The sequence below is a fragment of the Oncorhynchus keta genome, chromosome 28 (assembly GCF_023373465.1).
Source record: "Oncorhynchus keta strain PuntledgeMale-10-30-2019 chromosome 28, Oket_V2, whole genome shotgun sequence".
NCBI lineage: Eukaryota > Metazoa > Chordata > Actinopteri > Salmoniformes > Salmonidae > Oncorhynchus > Oncorhynchus keta.
This window is the reverse complement of record NC_068448.1, coordinates 78,046,360-78,058,005: the sequence shown is the minus strand read 5'-3', so window position 1 is coordinate 78,058,005 and position 11,646 is coordinate 78,046,360. Positions and strand designations below refer to the sequence as shown.

Genomic DNA, 11,646 nt, shown 5'->3' with positions numbered 1-11,646 from the left:
GGTCAGTAACCAGCAGGTAGCCTAGTGGTTAGAGTGTTGGTTAACCAGCAGGTAGCCTAGTGGTTGAGCGTGGGCCAGTAACCAGCAGGTAGCCCGAGCATTGGGTCAGTAACCAGCAGGTAGCCTAGTGGTTAGAGCATTGGACTAGTAACCAGCAGGTAGCCTAGTGGTTAGAGCATTGGACTAGTAACCAGCAGGTAGCCTAGTGGTTAGAGCATTGGGTCAGTAACCCAGGTAGCCTAGTGGTTAGAGCGTTGAACAGTAACCAGCAGGTAGCCTACTGGTTAGAGCGTTGGGTCAGTAACCAGCAGGTAGCCTAGTGGTTAGAGCGTTGGGTCAGTAACCAGCAGGTAGCCTAGTGGTTAGAGCGTTGGGTCAGTAACCAGCAGGTAGCCTAGTGGTTAGTGCGTTGAGTCAGTAACCAGCAGGTAGCCTAGTGGTTAGAGCATTGGACTAGTAACCAGCAGGTAGCCTAGTGGGTGGGTCAGAGCAGGTAGCCTAGTGGTTAGAGCGTTGAACTAGTAACCAGCAGGTAGCCTAGTGGTTAGAGCGTTGGGTCAGTAACCAGCAGGTAGCCTAGTGGTTAGAGCGTTGGGTCAGTAACCAGCAGGTAGCCTAGTGGTTAGAGCGTTGGGTCAGTAACCAGCAGGTAGCCTAGTGGTTAGAGCGTTGAGTCAGTAACCAGCAGGTAGCCTAGTGGTTAGTGGTTAACCAGCAGGTAGCCTAGTGGTTAGAGCATTTAGTAACCAGCAGGTAGCCTAGTGGTTAGAGCATTGGACTAGTAACCAGCAGGTAGCCTAGTGGTTAGAGCATTGGGTCAGTAACCAGCAGGTAGCCTAGTGGTTAGAGCGTTGAACTAGTAACCAGCAGGTAGCCTAGTGGTTAGAGCGTTGGGTCAGTAACCAGCAGGTAGCCTAGTGGTTAGCGTGGTTAGGTAGCCAGTGGTTGGAGTCAGTAACCAGCAGGTAGCCTAGTGGTTAGAGCGTTGGGTCAGTAACCAGCAGGTAGCCTAGTGGTTAGAGCATTGGGTCGGTAACCAGCAGGTAGCCTAGTGGTTCGAGCATTGGGTCGGTAACCAGCAGGTAGCATAGTGGTTAGAGCGTTGGGTCAGTAACCAGCAGGTAGCCTAGTGGTTAGAGCGTTGGGTCAGTAACCAGCAGGTAGCCTAGTGGTTAGAGCATTGGGTCGGTAACCAGCAGGTAGCCTAGTGGTTAGAGCGTTGGACTAGTAACCAGCAGGTAGCCTAGTGGTTAGAGCATTGGGTCAGTAACCAGCAGGTAGCCTAGTGGTTAGAGCATTGGGTCAGTAACCAGCAGGTAGCCTAGTGGTTAGAGCATTGGGTCAGTAACCAGCAGGTAGCCTAGTGGTTAGAGCATTGGGTCAGTAACCAGCAGGTAGCCTAGTGGTTAGAGCATTGGGTCAGTAACCAGCAGGTAGCCTAGTGGTTAGAGCGTTGGACTAGTAACCAGCAGGTAGCCTAGTGGTTAGAGCATTGGGTCAGTAACCAGCAGGTAGCCTAGTGGTTAGAGCGTTGGACTAGTAACCAGCAGGTAGCCTAGTGGTTAGAGCGTTGGACTAGTAACCAGCAGGTAGCCTAGTGGTTAGAGCGTTGGGCCAGTAACCAGCAGGTAGCCTAGTGGTTAGAGCGTTGGGCCAGTAACCAGCAGGTAGCCTAGTGGTTAGAGCGTTGGACTAGTAACCAGCAGGTAGCCTAGTGGTTAGAGTGTTGGACTAGTAACCAGCAGGTAGCCTAGTGGTTAGAGCGTTGGGCCAGTAACCAGCAGGTAGCCTAGTGGTTAGAGCGTTGGACTAGTAACCAGCAGGTAGCCTAGTGGTTAGAGTGTTGGACTAGTAACCAGCAGGTAGCCTAGTGGTTAGAGCGTTGGGCCAGTAACCAGCAGGTAGCCTAGTGGTTAGAGCGTTGGCTCGGTAACCAGCAGGTAGCCTAGTGGTTAGAGCGTTGGGTCAGTAACCAGCAGGTAGCCAAGTGGTTAGAGCGTTGGACTAGTAACCAGCAGGTAGCCTAGTGGTTAGAGCATTGGGTCGGTAACCAGCAGGTAGCCTAGTGGTTAGAGCGTTGGCTTGGTAACCAGCAGGTAGCCTAGTGGTTAGAGCGTTGGCTTGGTAACCAGCAGGTAGCCTAGTGGTTAGAGTGTAGAGGTGCAGGTAGCCTAGTGGTTAGAGCATTGGCTTGGTAACCAGCAGGTAGCCTAGTGGTTAGAGCGTTGGCTTGGTAACCAGCAGGTAGCCTAGTGGTTAGAGCGTTGGCTTGGTAACCAGCAGGTAGCCTAGTGGTTAGAGCGTTGGCTTGGTAACCAGCAGGTAGCCTAGTGGTTAGAGCGTTGGCTTGGTAACCAGCAGGTAGCCTAGTGGTTAGAGCGTTGGCTTGGTAACCAGCAGGTAGCCTAGTGGTTAGAGCGTTGGCTTGGTAACCAGCAGGTAGCCTAGTGGTTAGAGCGTTGGCTTGGTAACCAGCAGGTAGCCTAGTGGTTAGAGCGTTGGCTTGGTAACCAGCAGGTAGCCTAGTGGTTAGAGTGTTGGACTAGTAACCAGCAGGTAGCCTAGTGGTTAGAGCGTAGAGGTGGCAGGTAGCCTAGTGGTTAGAGTGTAGAGGTGGCAGGTAGCCTAGTAGTTAGAGTGTAGAGGTGGCAGGTAGCCTAGTAGTTAGAGTGTAGAGGTGGCAGGTAGCCTAGTAGTTAGAGTGTAGAGGTGGCAGGTAGCCTAGTAGTTAGAGTGTAGAGGTGGCAGGTAGCCTAGTAGTTAGAGTGTAGAGGAGGCAGGTAGCCTAGTGGTTAGAGTGTAGAGGTGGCAGGTAGCCTAGTGGTTAGAGTGTAGAGGAGACAGGTAGCCTAGTAGTTAGAGTGTAGAGGTGGCAGGTAGCCTAGTAGTTAGAGTGTAGAGGTGGCAGGTAGCCTAGTAGTTAGATTGTAGAGGTGGCAGGTAGCCTAGTAGTTAGAGTGTTGGGTCAGTAACCGAAACATTGCTGGATTGAATCCCTGAGCTGACAAGGTACAAATCTGTCGCTCTGCCCCTGAACAAGGCAGTTAACCCACTGTTCCTCGGTAGGCCGTCATTGTAAATAAGAATTTGTTCTTAACTGACTTGCCTAGTAAAGTAAAGGGTGCGTTTTAAAATTAACTCGGTGCAGGTTTTGTTTTTTTGCCCTGGGTGGTAAAAAATTGTTTTACTAATCATCAAGCTTTGATAATTTGAATCTTAACTGACTAGTTCTGTTATTTAACACTCGCTGGTATTCAAAAAAAAAAAACATTTTTTTTATACTAATAATCAAGTTTTGATAATTCCATTCAGTTGTGTAGTGTTCGGGCAAAAACCAAAACATGCACCCTTTATGTTCCCAAGGAGCGAGGGAAACGCCGGTTTATAGGCTAACTGCAAACACTTACGCCTATGTGTTTTCTTCCCAGTGGTATAATAACAACACTTCACCCTAATGGTATTTTATTTACGGAAGTAGGTGCATTTATACATCACGGAAGTGAGCAACACAATCGAATATTAGGCTCCATCGGAGTTCTGTGCCTTTTCTTTTCTTTTGTTGAAAACTAATGTTTTATAGTCCGTATCCTCATCTTCCTCTTTTATCAAAATGAACGTAATGGGGGAACATAAAACCGAGTTGATGTTTGATTTTAAATTAAAGTTGTTGCTCGCATCTTGGTTTGGGCTAACTGTACTGTAAGCCTAACAAAATAATGGGGGGGGGGGCGACTCGTTTTTTGCATTTTTAATGAGAATGTATGAAAGGTCTGTGTGCCTGCATGCGTGTTGTAGGGGGTTTGTAATCGTACCGTGAAAAAGGTGAAATCCTCCTGGGGTTTGAGACGGAGTGACCCGAGCTGATCTCTGACCAATAGCAGGCAGAGACTAGAGCAGCATCTCGAGACCTTTTATGAGTCCGTACACTTAGTGGTTCTGTATACAGCCTTCTGTTCAGTAGGACACAGAACAACAAACACACAGACAGAAAGTATCCTACTACTGCGGTCTTTCCTCTCTACTTTACCTTCATAGGATTATATTAACAATATGCCAAGCATATATCAACAAGTGCTGTAGATAAATATTCGGTTGTCTTTTGACCCCCCCCAAAAAAAATATATATATTTGAATTTGGAACGTGGGATGGATTCGACTACACCCGCTTCAGACGCATAAATAATCTCCTTTTAGGTAAGTCAGATATTTAAGTTTCATAATTTCGCTAAAGAAAAATGTAACTGGTTTGAAATGTTATGCTATCATTATTGGCCTACTATGTGTAAAATGACTTTCAGGCAAAACCTTTCCTTAGACCTATGTTTATTGTAATCCTCATCACTTTAGTTTCTTATTTATATAACCAATATTATACAGATACATTATAGGAAATTTCTTATTGACCCTATTGTAACCCGTAAATAGCCGTTGAACCGGGCTCGCCCTATAACGCCCTAATGCTTTTTAAAAGAGTAGTGAGTTGTGATAGCTTCATTAATGTTGACCTCTGACGCTGACCCGGTGTTCTTTAATTTGGGTGTCGTGACCCTGATTTGTCTCAGTTACTGCTGACTACCACCCACTACTCGCCCTGTGAATGGGGGCACGGCACCTACAACTCATCCTGCTCGTTTACAGGGATGCAAAGTCAAGTACCAATTTAAAGTAGTTTACTTTGCAGGCACCACAAGCACCAATTTAAATATATTGATGAATATCCGTTGTGTGTTTTGCGAACTGGAAAGAAAATGCCCAAACAGCAGGTTTTAGAAATGTAGGTTACCTGCTGTGAATTCAGTAGGATGTTAAAAACATAGTCGTTTTCGTCTGGTAGAAATCAGTGCTCTCAATGGGAATATGTTCGTGAATTTGTAAAATGACGAGAAGCATGTGTAGCGTTTAATTTAATTAGCATTGAGGATTTTGGAAATATCAATCTCTACAGAAGTTCGATCTTGTTAAATTGATGTTGCTAAATAAGATTTTTATGATTACCCAGTAGTTAATAACAAAAACGTTTCATATTGGGCGATAATTTAAATGCAACATTTTCTTTCGTTTAATTGACATTCCTATTGTGAATCCACAATAGGAATGATTGAGAAAATATGCACGATTACAATGTTATTCTCCTAAATGTATTTTGATCAGAGATCTAACAATCGGAATGTGTTCGTTACCTAAATATATTTACTGTTTATTAACCTTCAAAAATACGATCAAATAAACTAGAGAGGTATATTTTAATTTCAGAAGCGAAAATATGTCAAATCTGGAGATGGAGCTAAAATTTCTCCACCTCTTTCTCTCTCCAGGCAGAATAGCTACACCATTCCGATTCAAATCATCCCAGATCGGCTCTGCCTCCTCGCCTGCTGTGATGTCTGTGTCTCTGTCCAGCATCCCCGTCGTGAAGGACAAGCCGTTCCACTCCAACCCCCTCAAAGGCAGTCCTGTCCGGGGCTCGGGTTACTACGCTGCCCCGCTGCCCGGAGCCCACCACAACATGAACATCTTCAGGAGCTCTCAGCATCCCCTCCACCCGCTCAAGTCTCTGGGACGGCTAGTCACCGACAACCAGGCAGTCATGCCGTTCAACTTCACCGCCGGTAACCCCTCATTCTTCCGCCAAGGCGGCCACGCCGTTAACGTGCTCCATGAGCAGATTTTTAACGTGTCGAACATCCCGTATTTCAATCGGATGATGCCGGGAGTGGGACAAGCGATTTACTCCAAGCACGAGGAGCTGGCGGCGGTGGTGACCGAGCACGCTACTGGGCCGTTATCAGACTACAGCAGTCCCGCTTCGAGCGAGAGGTCTTCTGCTCACTCCGTCTCTCCGTCCAAAGCACGTTCGCTCCACCTCAGGGGAACCGAATTATCATCGAAGAAGACGAGCACTTATAGTTTCAGTGAGGACGATCTGTTCACGGTGCTGTACGGATATACCGGGAGACAAGAGCAGAATACCGGTCACGCTATCTCAGGAATAGCCCTGACCGGGAACTCAGGTAGACAGATAAAGCACCCTGTCACCCAATTAATTACCTTTGAAATGTTATCGAAACTGGGTAATTGTTCTTAAAAGCAAACTGTGTTAGCGCTTCAGCTGTCCTAACAGGTGTATGGTAGTGTAACACGTTTAAATAGTTAGATGCAATACACCTTTATTGCTTGCTATTGCTAATTGGTGCTGGAGATTCTTTCAGTTCATATAGACACAAATGCTGTATTTGTAGCTGGGATTTGATGATTATTGATTGATGTACCTTAGTCCATGTGTATGACTATTTATTAAAGAATAGTCTATATCTTCAAATCAAACTGTCAATTTCCAGGAGGTTTAATCTATGTCTGGGAAAACAGCCTATATTGTCCGTCATGTTGTGCTTGATTTGTTAGGCCCTTGTGTTCACAATTGACCAGCAATAGCATTGCTGACTTGAACATTATCTTCAACAGTTTGTAACAGTGAGACACTCACCTTGAATACTCAGGCGCTTGAACTTCCAGAAGGTAGGCCTCTCTCAATTACATTCAAAGGGCTTTATTGGCGTGGGAAAAATCTCTCTCTCTTTCTCTCTCTCCTTTCTCTCTCTGTTAGAATATTATGTTTGTACTTTGTGAAGTTGTGTAAAGGGTGTTAACTTTAACGTGTTTTAAAATATCACTCCCAGAGTTAACTATCCACCAGACGAGTTACGGCAGTTTGTCCCACTACGGAGTTTTTGCGGTGAAGAGCGCCGTCACCAAGGGAACCCGGTTCGGCCCATTTCAGGGGAAACTGGTGAATACGAGCGAGATCAAAACACATGACGACAACACTCTGATGTGGGAGGTCAGTTTAATTCCTTAATTAAGTTCCTTAATATTGTGTGTGTTATTTATTTACTGTGAACTAAACGTTTAAACCTTTTTGTGTTTTTATTTGGTGAGTAAACCAGCTGTGCGTCAATGTCAATTTATGCGTAAATGTAGGCCTAGTACGAGATGCTAGATTACCAATTAATTCAAAGCCCGTTCTGTCAAACAATTTGTATCCACACACATTTTCGAGCAATATAATAGGTTTAACAACCTTTTCGCTGTGTCTTTTAATCCAGGTGTTCGAGAACGGTCGGTTGAGTCACTTCGTGGATGGCCGGGGCTCTTCCGGTAATTGGATGTCGCTGGTGAAGTGCGCGCGCTTCCCGGAGGAGCAGAACCTAATCGCAGTACAGAGTCAGGGCCAGATCTTCTACGATGCCTGTAAGGAGGTCCAGCCGGGCCAGGAGTTGCTGGTCTGGTACGGGGACTGCTATGTTCAGTTCCTGGGGATTCCTCTCACTCTGAAAGACTCGCCGGAGGAGGGGAACGTTATGCTTCCGCTTGAAGGTAAAGACATTTAATATAGAATCAGATAATCAGATTCATCTTTGTTCGAATAGAAAATAATAACTTTCTACACCTGCATTGCTTGCTGTTTGGGGTTTTAGGCTGGGTTTCTGTACAGCACTTTGAGATATCAGCTGATGTACGAAGGGCTTTATAAATACATTTGATTTGATATCTTCCCCGGCGGGAACTTTATTTGCGAAATACATGTTTACATAAACGTCACAATGCTGTAAAGGATCTTATTCTCTTCTAGTCTTAATTGTATCATTATATAAATGTATGACACGTGTTTATTTGTAGAAGCAGCCTTGTCACTGAAAATCCAGCAATGTTTTTCCTGATAACATTTAGTTTTTATTTCAGATTCTGGAGAGGGTTTTAAGTGTGATCGGTGTGGCAAAGTGTTCGCCTATCAATACTACAGAGACAAGCATCTGAAGTACACGCGCTGCGTGGACCAGGGCGACCGGAAGTTCCCGTGTCATCTCTGCAACAGGTCGTTCGAGAAGAGAGACCGACTGAGGATTCATATCCTACACGTTCACGAGAAACACCGACCACATAAAGTAAAATGACTAAATCATACGAATGGTGCTGAAAAACAGCTCCCTTTGCATCAGGCTATATATAGGCCTACTTTCTCCCGACATCTGTAGTTTGTTTTATGCCTACTCCTTATATTTTACCCTCTTATTCAGTGTTAAATAACAGCACATTTCCCATAGGATCTACTTAATGTCTGCTGATTTCTCTAATTTCCCCTCTCCTCTGTCAGTGGAACATATATATAGGCCTGCTTTCCTCCTAAATCTGTAACTGAACGGTCACTCAAATCAACTGTTATTGGTCACAGACACGTGTTTAGCTGATGCTATTGCGGGTGTAGCGAAATGCTTGTGTTTCTAGCTCCAACAGTGCAGTAATATCTAACTAGTAATATCTAACCATTTCTCGACATATACCCAATATACACACAAATCTAAGTAAAGGAATGGACTTAAAGAATATCTGAATAAATGGACTAGCGATGTCAGAGCGGCATAGACTAGTCTTAGTGTACTCAGTGTTGATGTGTCAACACTTCCCGGTGCTGAGCGTGTCGCCTGTCTCTTCACAGTGTTCGGTGTGCGGTAAGAGTTTCTCTCAGTCCTCCAGTCTCAACAAACACATGCGCGTGCACTCAGGAGAGCGGCCCTACAAGTGTGTCTACTGTAACAAGGTAAGTGTAGAACAGCGTGTGTCATCGAGTCGGTGGGCGGGTGGGTTGGCAGACCCCGATCTCACCATTTAGAAGCTTCCTCATTTCATGGTGCATTTGGCGGCGAGCGCCCTCGTTATTGTCTCCCGGTGCAGGCACGCTCCACCGAGACACTTCCATGGTGATTAGCGCCAGATGTACCCCCCCCCCCCCCCCCACACACACTATTGTTCCCCCACGCCCCGAGATTACGCTCTGCATTTACGGCTCTATGAGGAACAGACGTTTTCTTTGTTGTTAGTAGGATATGACAACCTTCTCCTTAGTTTTATGTCGCCTACTTTGTTTAACCCAAATCCTCGGTTTAACAATGATAAATTAGACTATATGCTAGTTATCTGCTCTTTTAAAATATTTTCTAAATGAAAAGGTATTTGAAATCGAATTGAATACAGATTTTCGATTACAGAGCAGGAATGTGCCAGGCCTGCATTTGGTGCCGGTCTATTGCTGTATTGGCCAACGTGTAGTCAGTCTTGCCAAACAACCCATGACTATCAAAGCATCCCATTCTATCAGGACCGTAGGACCTATTGAGTCCACTCATGTTCTCAAACTTCTATGTCCTCCACGTTGTTCTAGGCCTTTACCGCTTCCAGTATCCTGCGCACGCACATCCGCCAGCACTCCGGAGAGCGGCCCTTCAAGTGTAAACACTGCGGGAGAGCCTTTGCCTCGCACGCCGCGCACGACAGCCACGTCCGACGCACCCACGCCAATGATAAGCTGCACCCGTGCGACGTGTGCGGCAGCACCTTCCAAGAAGCGACAGAACTCAAGAACCACATGAAGAGTCACACACGTAAGATCTGATTGTCAATAGATATTGAAGGAATAGGACACGTGTTGCTTGTACCAAGGTCTAAGGCCTATATATCTTGAGTGAAAAAAAAAACATTACTGGATTAATATAGAAATATAATGCTGACTTATGTGTCTGATCTAAATTGCCTAATATATATGGATACTCCTTCTAAAATGTTATATTTACGAACCCGCAGTTCCTCCTATCATCTCACGAAACGGATCTTTGGAGGATACAACCGCGATGTTTTCATTCACCAAGGACTGCAGGACACAAAGACTGACGGAGGAGAACTTTTACACAGGCCCGACGACGCTGAACCAAGAATATCGACCCTGGAACTAAACCCATTCCGTATGAATGAGCATTTCTTATTCTACAATTTGTTACGGGAAATATCAAGTAGAGCTCAGATCGCTATAAGACGTTCAAACAGCGACACGTTTGATGTTTTTAGAGTAATAACTATTGGGGAAATATATGTCGTACAACTTTACTGTATTGTATGACACACTGTAAATTGTTTTTGTCCAATTTATTTATTTGAATCTGTTTTTTTTGTGTTTGGGAATAATACGTGTTGTCTGTGGCTAAACGCTTCTGTTATTAGTGGGATTTAGTTATTATTGGTGTTGGTCAATGAAGCCAAGTAACGCAAGATTTTAACGAAATGTTTCGTTTACTATTAACGTTCGTGATCACACATTTACAAATTCACAAATTTAAATAAGCTTGGATTAGTGTTATTCTGTAGGATAAATACTGTATAAACGTTTTGCATTTATTCATACATCCCCAATCAACGTTTATCAATTTAAATGTGTTAATTTATCTTCATACAATATTTATCATACTACCTCTAGCTAAATTCATCCTATTTCATTGTCAGATAACTGTTTTATTTTTATTTTTTTTCGTTTGACTGTCTGTTTCTCGTCTCTTGTAGGCTGCAAAAGCAGTCACTGTAATGTGTATCTGTATTTCATTGTTAAAAAGCATCGGCTGTCTAATAAATATGAATTAAATAATAGCATGAAATAAACATAAAGTCAAGATTGGGTTAGTTTGTTTGTAAATATATTGCCTTTGATTAGTTAATTAACAAACATTATTCGCATCGAACAATGACGACTGATGTTGATTTTACAATCTAATTGGCTACATTTAATTCATCTAACATACTGTAAGAAATATCTAATATATCGAAACACAATGATATTCAATTCTGGTGAGACTATATTAATGGTTTTCGTTCCTGAAAATAATTCTACAAATATCCTCATGTATAATTCATTCTATAGACTCTATGGAGTTGAAGAGCTGTGTGTGATTCGTTTTCGATGATTCCAAGACTTACGAGTAGAGCAATAACATCTCCACATTCAGGTGACGGTTTAGCATTTTATATTTACAAACACATTTCATTCATATTTAATTTTATGCTCAGTAAAAAAAAACACACAAAAAAAAAAACATTTCGATCGTTCCAACCCCCGGAAGCAGAGTAGCGATGTTACTGTATAATATAATAATAATATATGCCATTTAGCAGACGCTTTTATCCAAAGCGACTTACAGTCATGTGTGCATACATTCTACTTATGGGTGGTCCCGGGGATTGAACCCACTACCCTGGCGTTACAAGCGCCATGCTCTACCAACTGAGCTACAGAAGGACCTGTATAACGTACCACTTTAACGTACCATTTAAAGATACTTATTCGTTACTTTAGTTGTATCACATATTAGAATGATTATTGTTTCATTGAACAAGACCCAATCCATAATCTTCTCTCTCCCTCGTGGGAGAAAGGAGACGTCCCTCAGTTCCACCTGAGCCGTCTCAGCAGTGGCCTACACAATTCAACAGCGCGCGTGTGCACCAAGTATGCCCCTTTCCGACAGCGAGGAGGATAGTGTGTGTGCACGTGTGTGTGTGTGTGTGTGTGTGCTCCAAGCGCGCCCTTTTCGGACAGCGAGGAGGATACTGTGTGCACGTGTGTGTGTGTGTTCCAAGCGCGCCCTTTTCGGACAGCGAGGAGGATACTGTGTGTGTGCGTGCGTCTCTGCGTGTGTGATGGGTTAGGGGGATGCTGGCAGTGGGAAAATGAACAAACCCCAGTAGGACCAAATTAAGCTGCAATGAGTTGGTCTGAGGGCCAGGGAACAGTGGGCTGGGGAGACGAGACAATGAGGTGGTCTGAGG

General features: G+C 44.3%; 1 protein-coding gene across 1 annotated transcript; it reads left to right on the top strand.

Moving 5' to 3' along the window:
• The first annotated feature begins 5,208 nt into the window (after positions 1–5,208).
• On the top strand, positions 5,209–10,495 carry LOC118379129 (PR domain zinc finger protein 14-like). Its single transcript, XM_052484031.1, has 8 exons — positions 5,209–6,011; positions 6,463–6,516; positions 6,678–6,838; positions 7,104–7,374; positions 7,741–7,943; positions 8,495–8,596; positions 9,218–9,437; positions 9,637–10,495. Exons 1-8 carry the CDS (start codon positions 5,264–5,266, stop codon positions 9,783–9,785), a joined length of 1,908 nt encoding a protein of 635 aa, XP_052339991.1. The 5' UTR covers positions 5,209–5,263; the 3' UTR covers positions 9,786–10,495.
• Positions 10,496–11,646: the final 1,151 nt, after the last annotated feature.

Excerpts from the sequence above, each read along its gene's own strand:
- LOC118379129 (XM_052484031.1), top strand. The coding sequence starts at position 5,264 with ATGTCAAATCTGGAGATGGAGCTAAAATTTCTCCACCTCTTTCTCTCT. Across the intron at positions 6,012-6,462 it reads AGCCCTGACCGGGAACTCAG|TTTGTAACAGTGAGACACTC; the intron begins GTAGACAGATAA and ends TATCTTCAACAG. Across the intron at positions 6,517-6,677 it reads GGCGCTTGAACTTCCAGAAG|AGTTAACTATCCACCAGACG; the intron begins GTAGGCCTCTCT and ends TATCACTCCCAG.